The 25,698-nt window shown below is 37.1% G+C and overlaps 5 protein-coding genes across 5 annotated transcripts; 2 read left to right on the top strand and 3 right to left on the bottom strand.

Moving 5' to 3' along the window:
• Nucleotides 1-1,278: 1,278 nt before the first annotated feature.
• On the bottom strand, nucleotides 1,279-3,582 carry LOC113766477. The gene is made up of 2 exons (XM_027310690.1): nucleotides 3,375-3,582; nucleotides 1,279-3,227 (listed from the first exon to the last, which is right to left on the bottom strand). Exon 2 carries the CDS (start codon nucleotides 2,985-2,987, stop codon nucleotides 1,497-1,499), a length of 1,491 nt encoding a protein of 496 aa, XP_027166491.1. The 5' UTR covers nucleotides 2,988-3,227; nucleotides 3,375-3,582; the 3' UTR covers nucleotides 1,279-1,496.
• A 3,865-nt stretch (nucleotides 3,583-7,447) lies between these two features.
• Nucleotides 7,448-8,877, bottom strand: LOC113774651 (WUSCHEL-related homeobox 2). Its single transcript, XM_027319240.1, has 2 exons — nucleotides 8,565-8,877; nucleotides 7,448-7,981 (listed from the first exon to the last, which is right to left on the bottom strand). The coding sequence occupies exons 1-2, from the start codon at nucleotides 8,875-8,877 to the stop codon at nucleotides 7,512-7,514; spliced, it is 783 nt and encodes a 260-aa protein (XP_027175041.1). The 3' UTR covers nucleotides 7,448-7,511.
• A 3,564-nt stretch (nucleotides 8,878-12,441) lies between these two features.
• LOC113763472 lies at nucleotides 12,442-13,996 on the top strand. Its single transcript, XM_027307303.1, has one exon. It carries the CDS (start codon nucleotides 12,892-12,894, stop codon nucleotides 13,843-13,845), a length of 954 nt encoding a protein of 317 aa, XP_027163104.1. The 5' UTR covers nucleotides 12,442-12,891; the 3' UTR covers nucleotides 13,846-13,996.
• Nucleotides 13,997-18,981: 4,985 nt separating this feature from the next.
• LOC113776521 lies at nucleotides 18,982-21,351 on the top strand. The gene is made up of 3 exons (XM_027321707.1): nucleotides 18,982-19,061; nucleotides 20,633-20,826; nucleotides 20,955-21,351. Exons 2-3 carry the CDS (start codon nucleotides 20,656-20,658, stop codon nucleotides 21,024-21,026), a joined length of 243 nt encoding a protein of 80 aa, XP_027177508.1. The 5' UTR covers nucleotides 18,982-19,061; nucleotides 20,633-20,655; the 3' UTR covers nucleotides 21,027-21,351.
• A 1,014-nt stretch (nucleotides 21,352-22,365) lies between these two features.
• LOC113780318 (heat shock cognate 70 kDa protein 2) lies at nucleotides 22,366-25,698 on the bottom strand. The gene is made up of 2 exons (XM_027326149.1): nucleotides 25,367-25,698; nucleotides 22,366-24,377 (listed from the first exon to the last, which is right to left on the bottom strand). Exons 1-2 carry the CDS (start codon nucleotides 25,578-25,580, stop codon nucleotides 22,642-22,644), a joined length of 1,950 nt encoding a protein of 649 aa, XP_027181950.1. The 5' UTR covers nucleotides 25,581-25,698; the 3' UTR covers nucleotides 22,366-22,641.

Raw genomic sequence — 25,698 nt, 5'->3', positions numbered from 1 at the left:
ACCAGAATTGCTTTACCTGACTATCCTAAGACGTAAATTGATTAACCACGTCTGCAATCTCGGCACACAGTGATTAAATGGTGTTCATATATGGTAAAGGGCCGTTCGCTGAGGAGCGATGAAACTAGAGCATTTTCGCAATTGTCCAGTCCAGTGGCCGCTATAAGCTATTAAGCCTTTACGTGGATTTCATGTTATATCTGAAACTAGAGGGATCATAATACATTCTGGCAGAGATGTAGAACGGTTATATCTCCATTCAAGTGGATAAGACGAGTACTTTGAAATTGCCAGCATTCACCTCCACTCCATTGGTTTAGACAAGTAACTTGTCGATGTTAGTCAAGTTGGCTTTGAAATTGGTATGCTAGAAACTGCGTAAAAAATTTTAATATTCTCTTTGGCAGGAAAAAAAAACACCTTCAGGTGACAATGGGTACCTCTCTGCGGCTGGTGGTAAACTGTTTAAAGAAAAATAATCCCCTGAATAGTGCAGAAAGCCAGAACTCAGAAATGGATTATGCACGCTAAGAAACTTTTATTAGGCACCCACAAAAAAAAAAAAAAAACAACAAATGCCTTGTTGACAAGGCACCTTTTAATCATTGTGCAACTTCCAAGTGGCAGGGGGAGGCTTCATCATGTTAGCATCAATCAAGGCAGTGGCTAAAGTATTTACACAACAATCGCTTTTAGGCAATCCATAACGCGAATAGATTGACAAGACAAACAACTTAAAATACATGGCCTTCATGTCATTTATCACATCACAATATTGTAAAATACCAATTCATCCATCACTTAGTTTGAATTACATTAGGAGCCCCAATAGCCGAAAGAAGAGAAGCCCCCATGGTTGCTGAATTGAGCTGCATTCACTAATTTCTTTTGCCCAAGGCATCAAAAGAACAAAGCCTCAGCAAATGATCAATAAAGGAACACGTAAATACTTCAACATTATGCATGAATACATTTTTTCCAAATCTACTAAAACAATAACAGCAGGAGTTGCATAATTCCAATGTCAGTAGTATTATAAATACGAATTCATCCATCAATTTGATGGAAATACATATAGGAGGCCCAATAGCAAAATGAAGAAGAGCCCACATCAAGGTGTACGCATTCAGGTGCATTCACTATTTTCTTTCTCCTATTCAGGGAAGGGCCAATAAAAGAACATGTACATGCTTCAACATTCTGGATGCCATCAGCACAAAACTACCCCGACCCCAGTATATATATATGGACTGACAAACAAGAAGCGAGGTTCAAGAATTCTGATCAATGAATTTCAACCTTGCAACTCATAACTAACCATCAGTACAACTATACCAATTCCAAAAGACAATACCAAAACAATTGTTCTGGAGACAGTTAAAATACTATCTTATGAGTGAGGAGGAATTTTTGGTCTCTCTATTTTCATAAAAATTTCTAAAATGTAAAGGAAATTGACAACATTGTCTACCCTTAACGCAAACTGAAAAACGTCTTCAAGATAAGCCAAACTCATTTGGAGGGCGGAGGCACACGGGAACTTCATGCTCTTCTGGCCCCGTGCGATGTTTAGGAACTTTGATCTCGAGCACAGTTCCACTTTTGTCAAAATATGCTTCTAGCTTGGCATCATCTGGAATTCGAGTGGGAAGTGGAATTTCCCTTTTAAATTCTCCAGGAGGGCAGTGCTCAGGAGATGGATCAGTCAGCTTGAATGTCCTATCATTCCTCTGGATAAAAGGCATACATGCTGTACTGATGGATGATATCTTCACAATACCATGAGTTAGATTGTTCCACCAATGTACTTTTACTCTTTCAGGATCTGCAAAAGGCAAGGTGATGATAATCAAGTATCCTTCTTCATCCTCGTAAATGGTTTTTGCAGCTGTAACAGGTCCATATACATTCCTTATTACCCCTGAAAATTCACCCATCCAGGGAGGCTCAACAGGGTGGATATCTGCATCTTGGTGTCGATCTGAATTATTGGCAGCCAAGCAACAATCGTCATCATTTCCAGGTGAAAAAATATCTTTCCTTTTCTTATTGCAAATAGAAGAGAGATCTATCCCATTGCCATTTACATGATTTGAAGGCTGAGTGGACAGATTCAAGCCGGACCCATTAAGCAATTTTTTTGTAGGGGCCTGTAGATTACTCTTTAAAGCCGGAATAGGCCTCTCAAGCTCAAAATCTGTGTTTGGAAGGTTCCTCCATGAACTGAAGTCTTTAGCTTCAGGCGGTATAGAAAAGTTGAGGTCTCTACCTGTCAATTCCATCCATTTCTTCTGCTCTTCCTCATCCATAACCACAAGATTAGGAGATGGAACCAACTCAATACCATGAACACACTGAGGGTTGGAGAGACCCCTGTACTGTTTCCGCTGCATTCTATGAGACCTTACAAAACCTTTATCCACACTGAAAGGAAACGGACGCTCACCTTGGCGAGAATGTCCATTCATGTAACTCCTCAATTGCATCTTCCCAAGTGCATTCTCGGGCCTCTCCTTAAACACCCACATATACATATTCTCCATGTCATGCTGAACCAAAAAGACATCAAGCTGAAGATCTGACTTATCTAAGCCAGAAACCCCATTACTATCCCTAACAATATTACACTTCGATTTCTCCTTCAAAACTGGCTTGAAGTAAAAACTAAAGAAGAACCAAGCGCCCCACACACTGTCCAGCCTCTTAGCACACTTTCGCACAATTTTAGGCAATTCAAGGAGCTTATCAGGGTCAGTAATTTGGTGTCCCAGACCAACCTCTAGCATATCAAAGGCTTCATGGTTCCATGGCTGAGGTGGAGGACTACGCTCAACAGAAAAGGGGAGATTAATATCGGGCGGCTGCAGGGCACTCTGCCTACTCATATCCCGGTCAGAGTCATCATGAGAGTTGGCAATTGAATCCATGGACAAAAACGTTGATGGATAATTCTCAATGGTTAAATTGGTCAATAAATCTTCTCCCATTATGCTTCACTCCAATCAGTAATCTCCAACAACGGTTCTCGTTATCTAGCACTAATACTAATTTCTCTATGCAACTATTTGACCGACCAATATCCCCTCAACAATCCCTCTCACAATAAACCCTTGTCCATAATCCCTAACATCATCCTAATATAAATTGCTTCAAAATTAACCCAAAAAAAAAAAAAAATGAAAACAAGACTGGGTTTTTGATCAGATCATCACTTACACGGGCATAAGCTACAAAATCACAGTTCCAAGCGTCAGAGAGAAGAACTATACAGGTAAAAAGGCTTAGAAAAATTAAAAGAAAATTGTGAGAAAACTTAAAAATCTATTACTATAAAACAGGTGAAGAAAAAGAGAGGGATCTTTGACAAGGATTACCTTAAAAACATTAGCTTTGAATCCGTAAAGAACTGTGGAAGATCTTCACAGGAAACCCTCTCCAATCATCTATTCGAACTACAGAGAGATGAAGAAAAAAAGGGCACACTGTGATCGGCCGTTAACATTCACGTTGGAGTAGACTCACAAGTATTTTGAATGACGGAGGTGAGAAACGGTGAACGTTAGTGACGGAAAAACAGACACTCCCATCAATTTTCTCCTGATTTACGACTACAATAGTACCGGTAGTCTCGTTTCTCATATAAAAATATTTATTATATTTAGCAGAAACCAGTAACTATTAAAATTAACTCTAGTTTCTGATATGCATATGATGATATTTATCAGATACCAGTACCAATTAACTATGCACAAATCATAGCACAAAATTAGTCCATTGTGTGAGCCTAATTTACGCAGTGAAGATACCTAATAATAGTAGCAAGAATTCCCTCCCTTATGATAGGAACCTAATCCCCATATGTTACTACCAGAGCAATTCTTATCTGTGGGATCTGCAAGTAATAAACTTCTTGTTATTGTTTTTTTTATTATAAATTACAATAATCAAATCATTTGATGATATAGCAAGTTAGACCCTTCGGCCCCCCAAAAAAATAATAATAACGGACTTTGATGAGTTTAATTTTCATGATAAATAAAAGAGTAAAATAGATGCATAGAAAATGGGCAATTGCAGCAGCAATGGAGTTTTATATTTTCCCGAGTCATGCTCGAAATAAGGCTACTAGCTGGAAATTTTGGCCCTTTCGATTGGGCTAGAGCCACATTTTCGGCCTTCTCAGTCAATGGATTACGGGTTTTAGCTGTGTGATGTTTGATTATTTATTTATCAGATTAATTCTTTGTCTCGTGGGAAGATTCCTAAACCATACTTCATTGTTTATACTGGGAGACAAGTACTATATATGCTTTAGTGATGATTAAGTCGAAGGTTTTCTTAAAAAAATTGTTAAGAGGGCACTGCTGAGGTAAGACCAAAAATCTTCAGTTTCAAAACCCAAATCCAATTAATTAATCATTGTTCTTTTCGTTTCTTGATAATTTACAATAAACTCAATCAAACATAGACAAGTTTCTTTTGAAAGTACAAGACATTCAATGCATACCCACATCATAAGCAATTGTAGGTCAAATGCTTCATCGATAGTTGCTTCTTTATGACATAACCAAACTAGATTGGTAGAGAGATCACTATAAGCAAATTAAATAAAATTTTTGAAAAACATATAATCAAATAGGTTGTATGCATAATTCTGCCTTGAACATAAAATTAAAAGCCATAGCAAAGACGATAGAACAAAATCATATCTGGGTCAATAGGGAAAGACTCATAATCCCTATGCAATTAAAAAAATCACAAAGGGAGAAAAATTAGTGGTTTAAAACAGAACAAAAATGCTTTTTTGAGTTTTTATTTGTACCAAGTAGGGCAAAGAGATTAATGGGTTCGATTGAATCGGGGACCAGCAACTTACCAGTAAACTTATTCTTAGAGATTATTTTCTAGCAATAAAAAGAACCATCAAATTTCAATGAAATTTCTATTGTGCTCACGAAATTTAAACACAACAAATAATTTTAAAGAAAAACGCATGAAGCAAAACTAAAGAGAGCAGGAGAAGAAAATAAACAACCATAGCAAAAATGAACAAATGCCAAAAGCCAATGAGTAATATTAAAAAGCAAAGGGAACGTGAAAAAAAGGAAGAAGCAGAAAGATCAATCCTTCAACCGCAGTAACGGCTATTCTAATACTAATGAAATTCATTCATTAATAGAGTAAAGAAGAAATTACCAAATAAATCCCAGCAGCTTTAGATAATCTCTTAGCCTTCAATGAGCTTTTCTTAACATGATTATGTTTATGATTACGATATAATATGAGGAAACAAAAACAAAGAATAATTAGGATCTTCATCGGTGGACAATAAGCATTACGCGAGTCGTGTCACCTGTTTCGCAAGAAAAGCTTCAATGGATAATGGTTATATTTTGGAAGTAAATGAAAACGTTCATGTTCTAAATTGGAAACAAAAAAATTGTACCAAGATTACAAATTTGTTTGGCAAGAATTCATATTCTCAAGCAGAAAGAAGGAATATAAGTTTCCAAGACATGTTTCGTCATTAACCATGCACACAAAGTGAACAAAAGGCTGTAAGCCTGTAACTCGACGCATCAGAAACAACACATTTCGGGAACTGCATTAGGGAGGGTCAGGACTACTGCATTAGGCCCTCATGTTAGAAATTAAATAGTAAAGTAAGACATAGTAGGCCGTGCTATATTAGGTAACGGGATCTATCATAAGCACATCGTGTACCAATCTAGAAGTACGACTGTTAATGGGTCAGATCAACTTGAGCTCGACTTGTTCAATTGGAGAAAAGGCTCGACGAGTTAAATGACATTTAGTGAATAGGTCTGAAATTGGGTCTAGAAATTAGGATCGAATTAAATATGAGCCAGTTGAAGCTTTATTGGGCTCAAATTCGATATAGAACCGATTCTTTAATTACCTCTTATATATAATGATATATATAATATTTATATTTTGATATTATATATAATTATATATCTAAATATATTATTACTAAATACTAAATAGATACAAATTACAAAACACAAAAATACATATGAAAACTCCTCTATTAGCTTTCTTGAGAGCCAATATTGGTAATGCATAACCGAAGTTCTAATTTTTTTTATTGGTTGAGTAAATTTTTGTGTTTGCATAATATTGGTTGATTTCTTTTTGGTCTAGAATTTCTAGTAGAAACACAAATCATCAACCATATTTGGATTCAAGTTAGAAGGTTATGAAAAAATTCCAATCTCTGAAGATGTATTGGCTTATTACCATATGTTTTATTACCATTTTTCATATATTTTGAACGAATTAAATATAAATATTGTTGAAAAATTCTTGATTTATGTACTTTTAAGAACTATTACTTGTTTATATTTAATTTTAATATTGTAGTTCTGTGAATGTTAAATTAGTTTTACAACTTCATAGTTATAGTAATTATATTAAGAAAATTGAGCAGTAACAAGCGAATTTGGACTAAACCTGAATAAGGCTTAAAACTCGAATATTTGGTGAGTTGAGTATGATCTTCATATTTATTAACTTAAAACTCATGACTTGAAACCTGAAAGTGTTACAAATTAAATGAATTGAATCCGAACTTATGAAGGTTTGGCTCATATAACCCGATTGACAGGCCTATCTAGAAGGTGAGGTCTACTTGAATATTGCAGGATAATTGAGGGCTATAAATCAAGATTTTAGATAATACCACAAAAAGAGAGAATTTAAGCATGTACAATTGAGATTTTCATACAATTGTTATGTTTCTCATATAGTTTGGTATATATTCATATGGCTTTATTCTATTCGTAATTTTTATGCGTGTATACTAACTTAATATATGAATATATACTCTTTTTCTTCGAGGGCAAGGTCAACACAAAGTCACTAATTTACCTTGGCTAACACTTGTTACATCATGACTCAAGAGAGGCCTTAAGTATGATGGGGCTTCTTCGAACTTTCTCCAACCCGAGCTTAGGTTGAGGCTGATTTTAGCCAGATGATCAGCGCAACAATTCCCTTCTCTTCAGTCTCCACACGTTTCAGTTGACAGTCCCATTCTCTATTCTTTACACCTTTTATCCTTTTGAATATAATTATTTTAACCACGCCTAGCTGATTGCTCCAAGAATCATTAACACCTGTCTCATAAGCACCTAACTTTTTTCCCAACCAAAGAGAGTGAAAATTAGATGCGTACTTTTTTCATTAAAGCTTAGACATTCAAGATTCCAGATAAGATTGACTTGAAACCTTGAGGTTCAAGGCGTTCAAGGCGATGGCTGTGCCTATTAAGTATTAACGATAGGGAGTAAGCATTTTCCAAATCCTTGAGGAAAACATTCATGATCTCAATTTAAGTTTGTACCAGACGAAGAACGATTGTTTTGATTCTTCAGCACAAGGTAATTAAAGAGACACAAGAAATGCAGACCTAAGCCCAAAAAAGTTAAAACAAAAATTGGCCAAAAGGAAATTACAGATGGCCAATCACAAACTGAAATTACATCGTGCTAATGACCATCGCATGAACCATTATTTCCACATAAGAAGTCAAAGAAAGGATGATGGTCATCATAACCTCCTTTATCGGTAAAGGATCTGGTGGCCGAGGAAGTTGAAGGAGTAGCAGTGGAATATCCAAAATAGTTTGAAGGGAAAGAACAGCTTGCTACTGCTGCTGCAGTTCTTGATTGTAGAGTTCCAGTTGGTTGCTGAGGAAACAAGTCCAAAGTCTCTTGATTAAATTGCTTTGAGTTAGACATCACGCATTCTCCATTGGCCCTGAATGAATGCATCATATCATTGGACTCCTGATTTGCTTGATTATGAAGTGCCCTACCAAGCAGCTTGCTTTTCTCGAGTTTCTCTGGCAAAATTGGCCTCCTCTTGAAGCTTCTTGGAAGAAGCACCTTGGATAATTGCTGCTGCTGATGACATAACCCCGTTTCCGGATATGGCATGTAATATGGGCTGCAAAGAACTGAAAGCTTGCATACATTAGAGAAACTAGATAGCGTTTCAAGTACATCATCCGTGAAAAAAGAAGGGTTGAGTTAGGGGGAATATTAAAGAATGAGACCGGAGAATAATAGTGAGCTATATTTAATTAATGGGCGGATCATTTTTGAAAAAGCAAAAGGAAAATATGAAGGTGCATAATTTTAAGAAATAAAGTGAGTTAAAAAAAAGGATATCCAGAAAAAGTTGAATGTTATGAATACAACAGGGAGACTCTCAACAAGAAAGTCTGACAGAAACCTTTAGTCTCCACTCAAGCAAAAAAGCATGTTCCTCTTTTGAAAACGGCACTTGTTTGGAAACCTAGGTAACAAAGAAATCTACAGAAATAGACAGTTCAGGAAATATTAGACTAATGCTTTTTTCCACATATCGAACTCCAGTGCATGATCCCGTCAGATTCCAATTGTAATTAAGAGAGACGAATCAATCTCTAAACAATATATGGGTCTCCAACATTACATTATACATCAATAAGTGTAGATTCTGGAGAAAAGCAGAACAAAACAGAAGTATAGAGAAATGTATTAGAGAGAAAGACCGACCATTGGTACAAGATGGAAGGACAGAGGCGGTCTTATGAAGAAAGCGATTGAAAGGTGAAACATGATCCTGCTTTTGCTTCTGCCTTTGCCTTGCTTTATGATTCTGGAACCAATAAAACACATTCTTGCCCTCAATGTGCCCATAAGCTCTTAGCCTGTTAGTGATCTGTTGTATTTGCTCTGCACTTGGAGTCCTTAGCCCTTGCTTGTACAAGCTTTCAAGCATATCTATTTGCTCCTTTGTCGGGTTCCATCTAGAACCACCTGGAGCTCCTCCAGAAATAGGCATATCCAAGTTAGCATGACTCTCCATAACGAAAATAAAGAAACCCTGAAAATGTACCACTGAAGAAGCCTTGGGGTATTAAGAATATTAGTTGTGCATGGTTTCTTCTTCTGCCTTCTTCTGTTATGTTGATGCATGCATATATACATATACATATATATATATATTTGTTGGACAGAGAAATTTAGAGGGTCAAACAGAAGAGAGAGAGAGGTTGACATGCGTATTGTTTTTGGTGCTGAAAAAACTCTGAAAACATGGCGGGTAGCGGCTAGGGCTAGCTGCATGCACGAAAAGACGAGAGAACCCCTACAAGGGTCATGTCTCGGGAATGAAAGTGAGTGACTAAACATAGGAAAAGCCATGAAAGGAAAGGAGGGGGGTAGATTCGGGAATGAGAGGAAAAGACAGGCGGTTGGGTTTGTAAGGTGTAGGCTGTAGAAGTAGGGGGGCCTAGGCTTTGGGAATTGAAGAAATTGCCAATTAAGCAAGCAGTGCAGGCTCAGCTCGGCAGCAGATGCTGGCTACTGCAATACTTGATTGCAAGCTAGCGGGAGATGATAATCACTTGAATCGTCCGAGAGGGGAAGAAGAGGGCAGGCGAGGCCAAGTTTGTGCTGTGAATGAGCAATCACGATTTGCCATGCACGCATGTCTTGGTAATATAAGAAATCATGCGTTGCACTTTCTCATAATTGATCTTGTGTTTTCGAGTAATCCGTTGGCAAATACGGCTGTATCATACGTTGTCCCGCGTTAATTCGCATGAAACTTTCAAGAAAATTAGTAGAAATTTTTCTTGGGATTATTGATTTGTTGAGAGTTAAACTCTGCATTTCATCTTTAGACAGCTGTGGTATGTCAAAAATTTACAAACATTGAATGCAAGGAGAGAAATATGGCTTTCAAGATTATCAGTACTTCTTGTAGTTTTTTTTTTTTTTAAAAAAAAAAATATTTGATTACATGCATGAAAAAGTTGACAACATGATGAAGATTGGTGACTCCTTTATAAACAAATCCTCACACGCCATATTTCTTCAAAACTTAAATTTATATTGGTAACTTAACTCCTTAACGCCATATTTCTCAAAAACTTAACTCCTTTATAAACAAAAACCGAAATTTCTATTGGTAACTCCAAAACAAGATGAAGATGCCCTTTACTTTCTTTTTTTTTTTTTAAAGATGCCCTTTACTTAATGCATTGAAATTAAAGTTTAAATAAACATTAGTGCAAAAAAAAAAGAAATTAAAATTAAAATAGCATCGTAGCCTCAAAGGATTTTGTTATGTTATTGAAATTTATAAAAGTATATTATTTGTCTAATTATTTACTATTCGTAAAGACATATCTAACCATACCAAAGTCTTTGTGATACATATTGAAGTTTTAGAGCGTCAATCATACTAATATTGCCATAATATGTCCGTCATTGCATAATTCAACTGTTATTGAAATACTTCAAATGTGAACTCCATCTATTTTTGTTCGAATAAATATGTGAGAAATAAGTTTCGGATCATTAGTTTATTTATTTATTTTAACATTTCTCCATGATCAACTTTTAGAATCTAACCAGGAGGTACTGTACAAATAGAAAACAGCACTAAACCTGCGTGCATGTGCATTGACTTTTGCCTTCCACAGGAGATTTCGAAATAAATAAATAATTAGGTATAGCCACCCTAATTAATTCAGCGTTTGTGCGCCCGGGCAAATTAATGGTTGTTCAAAACTGTCATTGCACTAATACCACATTTAATTATCTCTGCATTTCCTCCCCTCCAACTAAATCACTGACATTTTTTAAGAAAAAGGGGGGCTACATGCAGCACCAGCCGCTGGGCAGCTCTAGTTTTGGACGTTTGAAAATCGTTCAATTGCATCGTGCCTTTATTATCAATTCATTCCATCCGCCTTTCATTTAAGAATGACAACTTTATAAAATTTGAATTTGAAATTCAAATATATATACACTTATAGTGTATATATATTTTTCTTGAATGTATTATATATAATTTGAATTTAAATTTAAAACTCAAATTATACATATATATCATACATTCGACCGTAATAGTGCCACTGTATATAAAATTAACTTTTGTTTATACGTTATATGAGAGTTTTTTTGGCTTTCTATGTTGTAATTAAATCAAATCCTGTCACCCAATACCTACCATTAACTAATGCAAGTGACGGGCTTTGTCTTTTCTCCTCAAAAGACACACCAAAATCACTAAAGTGTGCTAACAGAGTTTGTGGAAAGATAATCCACCAAAAGTTATAGGAAAAAAAAAATTTACAAGTGATGAATGTATATATAAACGAAACAAAACCGAAGGAGAGAGATGGAGGAGAAACCACAAGTGCATCTAATAAAAAAGTTGGGATTATCAATCAACACTTTGTCAAATAATTAGTGTTGCTATATATTTTCATGCGTATAATTTGTATGTCAGAAACTAATAGTTATTCTGAACCCTTTAGAGGCTGATGCAGAAGAAACACAAAAACAATTGAGTGTGTAAGTAACATTGAATTCCCATTGTTTTTGCAATTAAGATGATTAATACCGAGAGTACCTTCCCCATCATGAAAACCAAAATGAAATAAATAAATAAATAAAATAAAAGATTGAGTTCGAAAAACAAATCAACTCAGCTAATTACCGGGCAACCACCCCAATCAATGATGATGAGGAGTGGAGTAATTGAATGGCAGCACGTAAATGAGCTGGGCCAGTGGCTACAGGGATAAGTCCGAGTTTAATTCTACACTTTTCTAATGTGGGAGCTGGCCCTATCAGGCCCATTGGTATCGCAAAAGGAATACATGACTTGATGACTTGTGCAATCAGCCGCTATTTTGTCTTTAAAATAAATTAAATTCATTGTGTAAAAATCTAAAAGTTGATTGTTTAATTCAACCATGGAAATGAATATGGATGTAAGTACAAAGTTGTTATCTTTTTTTTTTTTTTTTAAACACATCTGATCGGGATTTGAGTTTTTCTGTTCCCACTAATTACAAGAAAAAATGTCATTAAATAGCGGATCAATACCAAAAGTCAACCACAAGTTCAGTGGCCACCAAAAAGGGATTAAAGTCCTCCTTTGATCTGTAGGTCAGGAGTTTAAACTCTACCTATAATAAAAAAAATTCAAAGAAAGTGCTAAAGCATCCTTTTGATCTAGTAGGTTTTCATACCTACTAGCTCCTTAAACAGTAGTAAAAATCCCAAAAGTCAAAGGCGTCCTAAGATGTTAAATGCTAAAATGACAACATTAGTAAATGTTTATTCCACCAATTTTTTCAAACTGGACTAAACCAGGAAAGAAAACATCCTTTAAATATTTTTTGTCTCTTTAATTTAATTGATGCAAGATTTTGCCAGCCCATGTGAGGTATCCACAGAAGATGTGACCCCCACAACCCTTAAAGAGTCTTAAACACACGAAAATGAAAAATGCACATCACTAATTGTTAGATTTTGCTTCAAGTCCAGTTCACTCTGTACGACTCCTTTCATGGCCAAATCACACAAATGCTATTTATCCCTTTGAGGACCCCCCCCCCCCCAACACAGAAGCACACAACAACACAACACAAAAAAAAAAAAAAAACCAAATTAGTTCTTCTGTAATCCTCACATTTCCCCCTTCCCAATTCTTGCTTTTCAGTGATTTCCGTAATCAGGCAGTTGAATTCTATGTGTCCATAATTTCTTTCTAATCTGTCTCTCTAGCGTGTGTTTGAGGCAATACGACCAAGACCCCTTAAGAATACTATTCTGTCTTTTAACAAATCATGATTCAGTATTCTTGGTGCTGAATTTTGTGGCATATCCTTTTAGCTAGCTCTAGTGCTTTTGGTTCCAAATATTGAAGCTTCAAGTAATTCAAGAATAGAGCCCTTGAGGGTTCAGGTAAGTTTCTCCTCTATGTTGCCTTTTTGGGACACTTCTGATGATATCTAGTACCGTACCATACGCAAGTTGTATTAGTATTCTGAGTTAATGTGAAATTCTTGAGGCCAAGATGGGATCTTTCAGTGGTTTAGGTATTGGGTTGAGCTTTGTATTTGGTTGCATCTTCTTGGGGCTTGTTGCTGAGCTATACTATCTGTTGTGGTGGAAGAAGAGAATTAACAACAGAGAAATTGAGGACCATTTTACCAACTATGCAGCGGAGATTTCTTATCTCTTTTGTTGGAAGAAATCAAATTCTACTGACAGTAGCCGAAATGACACTCAAGAACTCGCTGCCTCAGTGATTAATTCTGAAGTCAATGGCCATGAAAATGATCTTGAGCTAGGAGGAAACGGCAAGGATGGTAGTATGCAATTCAAAGGCTTCGGTGAAGAAAGTGTGGAGTCAGAGTTAATGAGGCTGCACAATCTCTGTGGCCCTCCAAGATTTTTGTTCACAATCAAGGAGGAAACTAAGGAGGATTTGGAGTCTGATGATGGGAAATCTAGAGGTGATAGAAGCAGGAAAGGGTCAAGAACTAGAAGCTTGAGCGACATCATTATTGCTGTTGATACTCCTTTTCGCACCCCTTTACCTTCGCCACCTCTCAAGACTCCATCTTTGGATTCTTATAGCAATATTCACGGATTCAATCCTCTCTTTGAGTCCATAACTGAGGCTGAATTGAATAAGCTGAGATCTTCTCCTCCGCCAAAGTTCAAATTTTTAAGGGATGCTGAGGAGAAGTTGATAAGAAGATTAGTCGAAGAAGCTGAAAGGATGGCCTTGAAGAATGGCGGCTGTGTTCGAGATTCTGTTATTCAACCTTCCCCAAATGGGACGGTTATCACAGAAGAGGTTGACGGCTCTTATGTTGCACTTATTGGTAAGGATAAGGAAAGAGAACTTCAACAGCAGCAGCAGCAGCCTAGTCTTTGCCATTCAACTCCTTCTCAGGTTCTCCCATTGGCATCATCTCCTTCAACATTCAGACTGGCTGATGCCAAATCCGGTATGCAATAGATATTTGGGAAGAATTTACAGGAAATGGGTTCAAATTTTATTATTTTTTCTGCAATTTTTGCCCTTTCATCTGTGAATTAAAATTACAGTGATTAAATTTTGTGTAATCATCGTCCAGATTTCAATAGAGAACGGTGAAAATTTTCAAGTTTCCTTGGTTCTCAATTTTTATTTTCTTTTCCAGTTATTGAGGCAAAAAAAAAAGAAAAAAGAAATCATGTAGAGTGATGTAATCATTGTGCATGGTATCTTGGATTCCTGAGGAGCAATACCACGCCAGCCCACCTCTTAGAAGTTCAAGTTGAGGCCGTAATGTTGTATAGTTTAATACAGTATGGTCCTGCTGGCTTGCTGGTATACTTGCCCAAATTTAGTATCGTTATTTTGAATGATCTTTTTCCAATCTGTAGAGGTACAAAACTATTCAAAATTCTCCTGCTGCAAAACAATGCTGAGTTGATTCCAAAAGGTTCTTTTCCTTGTCCTAGGCTGTTGCTGCACATGCACTTAATCATACCACATTATGATGTCCTAATATCTTCAGTACATTCTGTTACCCTCATGAGAGAGTCATGATTTTTTTCGTATTCAATTTCACTTTTAATACTACTTTTTTTTTTTATCAGACGTAACAGTTAGTCTAGTGGAGAGAAACCTAATGGAGAAACTGACGAAAACTGAATCACCATCGAATCAGACGGGTCCTACTCCTACTCTAATCTACCTGTATAAATTTAAAAGAAATCACATGTAGTAACACATTACTGAAAGGTAGGATTTGAATCTTTAATCCCCGCCCCACCAAGATTTAAAGTTTTTAGTGGTCGTCACTAACAATCCAAAGGTTCGTTGGTTTTACTTTTAATACTACTTACTTTCACAAAAAAGTATGAGAATTCAGGCATTGACGTAATAATGAGAGGTAAATCAATTCATGTTTCATATTATTGATTTGAATGCATCATATATATTAAGAAAATATATGAGACGTGTCGAATTTGCGAGAGTCAATATATAAGCTATACGCACGAGAAGATGACTTCTAAAAGTCATGCTCGGATAAGTATTGTGTCCTAAGCATTTGCCGCGGCACGGTAGCAAATAGTAATTATTTTCAACTTTAATAGGCCCTTGTTACCTACCAAGACCAAGCATTAATAATGTTAATCTTGATTTGGTGATTGTTTGGAAGCAGGAGTATTTGAATAGTGCAAGCTGCTCATTCATATTGATGGAGACACAGCTTATTTTAGCTTTGGCCTGTGCCTCTATTCTTTTTTTTTTTTTTTTTTTTGTCGATTGAGAGGTATCCTGGTCAATTGACCATACTAATCCCCCCAGGCTGGAAGAGCCCGCCCCAAGGATTCCAGCGCGGTACGGGGAGAGAGTCGAACACGGGACCTTGCTCCTGAAGAGGAGGCTACTGGACCGGTCGCACTAACCCCCGGGGTCCTGTGCCTCTATTCTATATAGAAGACAAAGTGTGTTGTTCGTTATTGTCTTCTTGTGTTTGTATGCTAGTTGTAGTTGTACACGTTTTGGCTTACAGCTAATTGCTGATTGAAACACGCTTTGCCAAAATTTTCTGCGTTTTGGTGGAACAAGGCTTGTGTCCAATGTCCACACACCTTAGTGGGATCCCTCCTGATTTTGCCTGAAAACTGACTGGGTTTACTTCAAATTGACAAATGATATGATTCCTTGCATTTTTTGAATAAAGCTAGCGAGTCCAGCTTTTCTGATTTCATGTGTGTTGCAGAAATTCTTCTCTCGTAAAAGTGTGTGCGTTTTGAGGAAAGGTAAAAAGGGCAATGGGGAGCTTTAAAAAGGAGGCGCCTGTAATAAGTTAGCAGCAGGATTGGTCAATATTTTGCCTTGCCCTTCAAAAGCAAGTCCGATTCAACAGAAAAAGTTTGCAAGTTTTTAGTGATGTTTGGGAATCGTGAATGATTAATGATCTTTCACCTAAACAACAAGAAACGTCGCTATTATCACGCGATTCCGCCGAAAGTTTCCCCAACCTTAAAGGATTGTTCTCATCTGAGGCAACCTTAAAGGATCGTTCCCAACATTTTTTCCATCCTCATCTTCTTGGCTAAGCATCACCACCAGCATTTAACAGTTATAAATAAGCTCTGCATAAAAGATTGAGAAGGATACATACAACTCAGATGATTCGATGCTTTATCTTGAATCTTTTAATTTTTTTGGAGGTATGGAATATCTACAAGCAAAGTCTCTATTTATTTATTCGACGTTTGTGACCATGACATGACATAACCTAGCACTCTAGCAGCAGCAGAAGTGGTCCTTTTTGTTTTTCTTTCCTTTTTATTTTGGTGGAAAGACAGGGCCCAACTTAATTAAGTTTAACATATTATACAGGGTAATTAAAAGGGGACCACATACGGAGACTGCTGCATTTAAATTTGAATTGATGATCTGTTTTCAGGCATAATTTATCTTGTCTATCGCGACAAAATTCTTGGCTTTTTTCCAGGGTACATGACTGAAATTTTGAGGGTGGCCAGTTCCATCATGTTGTTGTTCTGTGGATGCTAATTTCCTGAACTTATTCCAATTCAAATTGAGGATATAGTAGGTGTAGAAGTTTGGCTTTGAGGTTTTGGCAGAGGATGAGATAGCGCTGATAGTGCTGCAAAGTGCAAAGCGGATTAAGTCCTAGCTCGGTCATCATCGAGGTGGAGTCGAGTTTGAATTGACCAAGTCGTATTTAAGTTCGAACTCAAATTCAAAAATATTAAATTCATGAATTGGTTCAAGTTCGGTTATATATATATATAATTTTAATAGTAAACTTACATATATATTCATGATATTTTATTATTTGTTAAGAAAATTTATTATTTTTATTCATTTTTTAAAAAATAAAAATATTTTTTTTTTACTTTTTAAAGTTCGAACTTGACATTTTGATCTTGCGTTTGAGTTTCGTAAAATTATGTCGAGACTCGATTCAATTAGGGCGAAACTCGACTGGGTTTAGCTCGTTTGCTCGATTTCCTGCTGGTGCCTGCAAAATGTATAAAGCAGATATGGAATTGCGAAAGCCTCCAAATATACTAAGTGGCATGAGTGTGTTTGGATTGAAATGATTTGAAAAAAAATAATTTGCTTCACAAATCTCAATCACCTTTTTATCTCACATACATCACATCACAAAAAGTGTTACAATAATTATCTCAAATAAATCATTCAAATAAACTCCGGTAATCTATGTTGCTGTTTCAATTCGAAACATAAGAATAAAGATTTGAAGCAATAAGGGGAGGCTGAACGTACAAATGGTTATCCTTTTGAAGTTGGAAGAGCACGTTCTCAGCCATTGGGTGGGACAGGCAAAGTTTTGGACTCTTTTTCAATTTGAACATGGTTGAGATGTGGTTGGCACTTGGCCTGTGCTTTTTGCAAATAAATTCGTCAGCTTTATAATTCTTCTTTACTGGGAAAATGGGTAAACATAACAGGGATAAAAATTATTATTATTATTATTTTTTTGGGTTTGCTTATACAATGACAAAACGTCAACTGGATCTCAATAATACGCAGTTATAGTAATTTATATGTATGGTCAAATCTGAATCCTCAGATGTAAGTGTGAAAAACCTGAAAATTGCCATCAAACGTGAAAATAAAACAGGCAGTGAAACTGAAAGGAGGCGGCCACTATTGCCTACCCTTTTGGACGACAGGGCTCTCTTGCGGGTCCATTACGGAAACTTCTCCACAATGGTTGAAAAATTGTTTGGACTACAACTTTGACAAGTCGGGTTGAAGCTGTACAGCTGTATAATATTTCTGTACCCGAAGGATCGAGGCGTTCGTCCTCAGGCGAGAGGTTAAAAGAGATGGAGTATATATAGAAACAGTCAATCAGATTCAGAGGACCAGAAATGATAATCTTTTTTCTTTTTCACAACCATAATATTTATATAATATACTCTATCTTAATTTACTCTATCTTAATTTAGAGGGATAGCATACTCTGTCTTAATTTAGAGGGAGGGATAGAAGGAAGCCACAAATAGTGGCCGGTGGAAGGTAAAGTTCGAAGTTTTGACCTTCCACTCACAACCAAGATTTTTAAAAATGTTACAGGTGTGTATACGAGCAGTTTTGGATTGCAATTTTTTAATAGCTTTCTATAGAAAAGTATTGTAATATTTTTTTAAAAATTTGATATGTACGAAGTAAAAATGCGATAAGGAATATTTTTCTGAAATCCCATCAAAAAAAATTTTGTTGGGCAAAAAATACAATCTAAACAAGGCCTAAGTTTCTCAAATGCTCTGTCTTTTTGCTTTTAGATTAAATTTATTACGTGAATAGCACTAAAACCATGGAGTACGATTTGTTTTCTGTCAATGTTCAAGGACATAAATCACTCATAAAGATATGACTGTCAGTACAAATTATCATCACAATTTTTTCCCGTCCTTTTTCAAAAAATGTATCAGAATCAGTTACGAAAAAAAAAATGCTTGGAGCTGTATAGATATCGATTAGAATTCTAGAAGAAAAATATTTGGTCTTAGGGAAAGAACTAATGTTGTTTAGGAGCTTGTAAAATAATAATAATAAAAATTTATCTCGTGAAAGACAACAATATGATTCTTAAATACTACTACTAGCTAAATAGGAAATATTTTTCAATTAAGTATACCAGCTAAGAATTGAAAACAACTAATGACCTAACATACCAAGTGATAAAATGTAGAGGTCCTGACTTCTGAACATTAGGTAGAGTTAAATACAAGATGAAACTTTCAGATGGTCTTCCTTCTTTTCTTTCTTTCTTTTAACACCAAACCCCCCCCCCCCCCCCCCCCTTCTCTCTCTCTTTTCCTCCTTTTTGGTAGTATGGGAAACTCCAATCCTTTTAAATTTTTACCCAAAAAGGAAAAAATTGTCAAAAAAGAAAAAGAAAAAGACCAACTCCTTTTTTTTTTTTTTTGGTAAAAAGTCCTTTTTGTTGAATAGCCCAACTTTATAAGAGAAATGTTGTGAGGGTCAGTGGGCTGGGTCAAATATATGGGCTCAAATTCAATTATGAAAACGGCTCAATGAATTCATTATGAGTTGCACTTCTAGACAACGTCAAAGCATCCAAAAGGCCCATAATACCTCCCCTGGCTTCACCGCTTACTTCAGTCCTCCACCCCGGGAGTCTGGTTGGCGAAAGCGGAGCTGCTCAGGTATTGCTCCTCCATGAAATATCTCCCACTACTTTCGTTCCTTTTTCAATTTGGCAGGAATTTGTAGAGCTTAGTATTATATTGGTTTCTAATGAATTATTATTTCTTTCTTTGTCTGTAGACTTTATAATTGTATTGGGATAATTATCTCTTTGTCAAGATTCTAGAACCATCGATTCATTTCTGTGTAGCCAATTTACTTGCGTTTTGCTCTTTTATGCTTGAGTCAATTTCAAAGATTTACATGCCTGTTTAATCTTCATGAGGGCTTTAATGTTGTAGAAATGAGCTCAGTGTCTGGGTTTTTCAGGGCTGAGAAGTTTGTCAAATGGAGATTCTCCAATTGTGATGTCCTGTTTTGGTGTTAACTAGCTTCGGTTGTGTCTGCTATGTGGAGTGTAGTAGTAACTTTGAGTGGTATGCTACACTATTGCAAATTATTTGCGATATTTTTGGCATTTTGGTATCATTGAATCTTCCATTTTAAAGGGTTTTTTTTTTTTTTTTTTGGGTGGGGGGGGGGGGGGGGGAGGACACGGGGTGTTGTTTGCACACGCTCTATCTGTGGACTCATAGTTGAAAGCTAGGTTACCGATATTGGAGAGGTCTGTTATCTAAGATATATTGGGACTTAGAACCTGAAGATAGAGCTCTTGCCTTAAATCCTACTTCAGTTAATTATGGTAGGAGAGAGTTTTCATTTTTCCATTTTTTCTCTTATTTCTTTGCCAATTTAGTCACATCAGTCCTTAATCCTGACGGGCTCATTTCCCCAAGCTTGAATGAGAATCATGAGCATATTTTGCTTGGTGATCATGAGATTAGGGGTCAGTTTTTCCCTGCAATTTTTCCACTTGCATGCTACTCTTGCTGCCTTGGCTTTCCAAAGTGTTTAGGGTTTTAGGTTCTCTGCACAGGGTTCCCAAGAAAAATTTCTATTTTCCGTGCAACTCACATTCAGTTTTGTTGAACTTGGTGCCTTTTGTGTTAAGAAGTAGAGTATTGTATGTCCACACCAGTTAGGTGGAGTTATAAGTTTGAAGTATTGAGCTAATAGGGTAAGATGTCTCTAATATTTGGTATTCCATAGAAGCAAGGTGCCTCCAAGGCTCCTGTTGTAAACTTCAAACTGATTGCGGTGGTGCCTCTTTAAAGGAAGGGTATTGACAGTGCCAGGAAGCATGAATTTTATTTGTATGATTTGTTAAGAAACATAAGCTGGATCGATTATCTCTGACCTGTTAGTTATATGCATTTTCTTTCTCAAATCTATTTGTGGATGGTAAGTATGTTGTTATAGAATCTCAATTAGATCTTGTTTGAATTTCTGGGTGTGAAATTCCAAATTGTCTGTCTTGAATGTGGAGCTTTGTGTCTTCGTAAGTTTTGTTATAGTCTGCATGTTTATTCTTGATTACATATTGTCTTGCTGCTCAACTACACAATCGGCTTGTCCCGATTTGCTTGTGCTTGTCTTAATGTACCTATATCAGACCAACTATGCCTTCCCTGCTGTTTCTTCATCTCTCTCTCTCAGTAACTTTTTAATTATTTTTGTCATTATTTTTTAGGTTAAATATCTGAACCGGGAAGAATGGGTCGGAAAGCTGGTACCTTATACATAAATCCAAAGAAATTTGGGGGTCTACAAAAGCCTTGCTTGAAGGAAACAATGACATTTCTAAATTGTATGGCTCTCAACAATAACAAAGATGATCACTGTGAACGCCAAAAGAAGCTTTTGAGCGATTGCATGGATGCTCAGGTGATTGCAATTTAAAATGGAAGACTCCTCCTATTTCAGAAAGAACCAACTTCTTATGATTTCACTGTTAACTGAATTGTTTTTTGCACCAGTGCTATATAGACATCTGATTTGAGACTTGCTTGCAGGCTGGTAAAAATAAGAAGCCATGGGGCAGCATTAATTATCAATTGCAGAGGCTTATGAGGGGAAGAAAATAGTTCCTTTTAACATATCTAGTCTATTGGCCTTCTTTAGTTCTTATTTTGTTGTCTGCGATTCTTGTCGCTTGAGTTGATCAGGCAGTGTTTTTCATTTTCTTGTAAGCTAGATGATGCTTATAACATTACCATCACAGCTTTCCCTGTTGCTTTTTCTTTTAGCGATTGTTCTTCTGATGGGTATTTTCATAGATGAGCCATAGGGAATTATATTAGCAAGCCTACACTTGAATCCACCGGTAAGACAGGTTATTGATTCTGTGATAAACAACGCCTTGCCGGTCAAAAATTTTATTGTGCAGATTTGGCAGTCCTGTTACTGTAATTTGGCCTGAAATCATGCGTTTAGCGGGATGGTTTTCGTTTTTCCCCTGTTAAATGTTAATGCATCTCAAGTTACAGCGAACCAAAGACGTCAACATGGGATTACGAGCTAAACATTACGAAGTGCCAATTAGTAAATAATTATCTTTTTATGACTAGTGATCTACAAAAGGCAAGGTAGACCTCGAAGTTCAATATCACAAGTTGTGAGCTTAACAATAGTTAAAGAGCCTAACCTGGCTAGGTTAAGAGATAATTGAGCATGCCATGACGTTGTTAGGATTTCATATAGTCCTTTATGGTCCTAGCCTGTAAATGGATCTTTGTGAGCTTCTAAGATAATCCTTCAGGCCATGACCAATACCCCAGTTGGTCCTATACATGTGACTTGCTATCAGGAAAAGAACTGCAATAGCTAAATGGTGGTGTGCAATATCCGTCACGTGGAATTTACAAAAGAAAAGTTTCATTCATTATATACTATCGTTTTTCTTTATCAGATTCATACAAATTAACTCTAATTTCGTTTAATTGCTTATTTGTTAGTATTCATATCACAATTATTGTGTATTCTACTACAAGTAAATTAGACAATAGAGAGAGTTGATGTCCTACGAGGAACCAAAGGTCAGGTATCCCTCAAAATAAGACGTGGGAGGGGGGGAAAAATGGAAACTAAATAATTGTCGTATAGTTCATAAGAAAACAAAATTATGACACAGACAAGAAACGAAATACTTTTAGCTCTCTACTATGAACTCCAATCTAACCAATAAAAAGCTTTCCGAACCCGAGAAAACACAGAAACGGTACTTGGGCCGATGGAAATCAACCTCCTCCAAAATCAAATGCCAGTAACACAAAAATTCTCTTCCTCACCGCGCACCACTCTAACCCGGCCCAACCCCAGAAAAGGCCCACCAAATCCCCTCCCGCACAGAGCCCCAAAATAAGTAGAAGGCTTGATTTTATATTTTAATTTAATGCCGAACCACTGACACAGTTAACAGGAAACGAACAGACAAAGCTCCATAGGATAACAGAAACTAGAATATGACGTTAATAATAAGGTTCAAGCAGCCAATATGGCGCGACAAAATTAGGATTCAAAAACAAAAACTGATGGCACGACAGAAAAAAATGATAGGCTCAGAGCAGCCGACAACATTGCACGACAAAATGATGTTTTAAAAATAAAAAAGACTGATGGCAGCAAATAATCCTGAAGGCCATCATATATCGAAACTAAAAGCAACATACGAAATGCCAATAATCAAAAGAATCCACTCTCTTAGTCAACCTCTTCAATCTTGGGGCCTGCACCGCTTGAACCGCCTGAGGGAGCATCATCATCCATGGCACCACCACCCATGTCACCACCTGCACCTTGGTACATCTTGGCAATAATGGGATTGCAAATGCTCTCAAGCTCCTTCATCTTATCTTCGAACTCATCAGCCTCAGCAAGCTGGTTGCTGTCAAGCCATGAAATTGCCTGATCAATAGCATCCTCAATCTTTTTCTTATCAGCTGGACTGAGCTTTGATCCAATCTTTTCATCCTTCACTGTGTTCCTCATGTTATAGGCATAATTCTCCAGTGCATTCTTGGCCTCCACCTTCTTTTTGTGTTCCTCATCCTCCGCCTTGTATTTCTCGGCTTCCTGGACCATCTTCTCAATCTCATCTTTTGAAAGTCTACCCTTGTCATTGGTAATTGTAATCTTACTCTTTTGTCCGGTGGTCTTGTCCTCAGCAGACACATTTAAGATACCATTGGCATCAATATCAAAGCAAACGGTGATCTGAGGCACTCCCCTAGGAGCTGGGGGAATACCAGACAGCTCAAATTTACCCAGCAGGTTGTTGTCTCTGGTTCTTGTTCTCTCTCCCTCGTAGACCTGAATCAGCACACCAGGTTGATTATCTGAGTAAGTTGAGAACACTTGTTCCTTCTTTGTTGGAATAGTTGTGTTCCTAGGAATCAGAACAGTCATAACCCCTCCAGCAGTCTCCAAACCAAGAGACAGCGGTGTAACATCCAACAGCAAGAGGTCCTGAACCTTCTCATTACCCTCACCACTAAGGATAGCAGCTTGAACGGCAGCACCGTAAGCAACAGCCTCATCTGGGTTGATACTCTTGCAAAGCTCCTTTCCATTAAAGAAGTCCTGCAACAGTTGCTGCACCTTGGGAATTCGAGTAGATCCACCAACAAGCACAACATCATGTACAGTGCTCTTGTCCATCTTAGCATCCCTCAAACACTTCTCAACAGGCTCCATACACTTCCTGAAGAGATCCATGTTCAACTCCTCAAATCTGGCACGAGTAATGGTGGAGTAGAAGTCAATACCCTCAAAGAGAGAGTCAATCTCAATTGTAGTTTGAGCAGTTGATGAGAGAGTCCTCTTTGCTCTCTCACAAGCAGTTCTCAACCTCCTCAATGCTCTTGGGTTCCCACTAATGTCCTTCTTGTTCTTCCTCTTAAACTCCTGGACAAAGTGGTTCACCATTCTGTTATCAAAATCCTCACCTCCCAAATGGGTATCACCAGCTGTGGCCTTGACCTCAAAAATTCCCTCCTCAATTGTGAGCAGGGAAACATCAAATGTACCACCCCCCAAATCAAATATCAGCACATTCTTTTCACCTGCACTAGTAGCCTTCTTATCTAGCCCGTAAGCAATTGCAGCAGCTGTGGGTTCATTTATAATGCGCATAACATTCAGGCCAGAAATGACACCAGCATCTTTAGTTGCCTGACGCTGTGAGTCATTAAAGTAGGCTGGGACGGTGACAACTGCATTCTTGATTGTTAAACCAAGGTAAGCCTCGGCAATCTCCTTCATTTTGGTGAGCACCATAGAAGAGATCTCCTCTGCAGCAAACTGTTTCTCCTCACCCTTGTAATTCACAACAATCATTGGCTTATCGCCTGGACCAGGAATGACCTTGAAAGGCCACAACTTGATGTCACTCTGTACAGAGGCATCACTGAATCTCCTACCAATAAGTCGCTTAGCATCTGCAAACAAAAAAAAAGTGAAAACAAAGACATCAGAAGCAGATTCCAGAGCTCACTGAATAAAAGAGAAGCACAACTAAAAATGGAAATCACACATCTGAAAAAATTTACCTCAAAACATATTGAGAGGTAGCAGTACTAGTTGAACTAATAATATAAAAATTATGAGTGGAACCAGAAACGTTCCTTTTAGGGTTTTTTTTGGGGGCCGGGGGGCAGGGAGAGTGTATCACGGATGCCATAAAAGTTTATCACGCCAATGACACGACAAACCAATAATAATAATAAGCAGGAACGCATTGAGATACATCATTCAGTAGATAACAAAATGTAATATTGCTGAATGTTAATGAAATAGTTAAAGCAAACTCACAAGTCAAACTGTTATTCCAAAAGGAACAAAGTTGCAATTCCTTCGTAAAAAGCACAACAATTCACCTAGAGTTGGCTATTTAACTCCATATGATAACTACCAAACTTTGCTAAACAATAGATTCACAATTAACCAAACTTATCGAATCAAATTCAAAGATTAAAAGCCAAAGCCAACAAATTAGCATGCGCTGAAACAACTATACATAGATCCTATCCGAACAAAATTGTTAAAACACACACAGTAATCCATCAGAACGCTATAACTTGAAGTAATTCCCATAGACACGACAATGATTTAGATCTTCAACACGTAGATCCATTGCAATCTAAAACCACCATGAGAAAACAATAGTCATTCCAGACTTTCAGGTTCCTTATAGTCATACCAAAATCGAAGCCAAAAGTACATCTAAAAAAACAAAGATGCAGTAACAACGTAGCAAGTCAGCGAATTCGGAAAAAGGAATAAAAGATCTAAAGCTCCTTAAACGAAAGATTTCCATATGGTAGACAGAATATGCATAAATCCTACATATAAATACAAATAGATGCAACAGAAGTACAAAAATACGCGTACAAAAACAGGAGATCTAGGTCGAAGAGATTGCTTTTACCGAAAACAGTGTTAGTAGGGTTCATGGCGACTTGATTCTTAGCCGCGTCGCCGATGAGACGCTCAGTGTCGGTGAATCCAACGTAGGACGGCGTCGTTCGGTTGCCTTGATCGTTGGCAATAATTTCGACTCTGTCATGTTGCCAAACGCCGACGCACGAGTACGTGGTTCCTAGATCTATTCCGATCGCAGGGCCTTCACCTTTTCCGGCCATTGTATTCTTAATGCTGCTTCTAATTTAGGGCGAGAATAACTAAGGAAAAAAAAAAAGAGGCGGAGAGAGAACGAGACAATACAACAACTAGGGTTCGGAGGAATGAGTGAAGAGGCAG

This window comes from Coffea eugenioides, chromosome 1 (assembly GCF_003713205.1).
Source record: "Coffea eugenioides isolate CCC68of chromosome 1, Ceug_1.0, whole genome shotgun sequence".
NCBI lineage: Eukaryota > Viridiplantae > Streptophyta > Magnoliopsida > Gentianales > Rubiaceae > Coffea > Coffea eugenioides.
The sequence above is the reverse complement of the archived record's forward strand: the minus strand, read 5'-3'. Positions and strand labels throughout refer to the sequence as shown.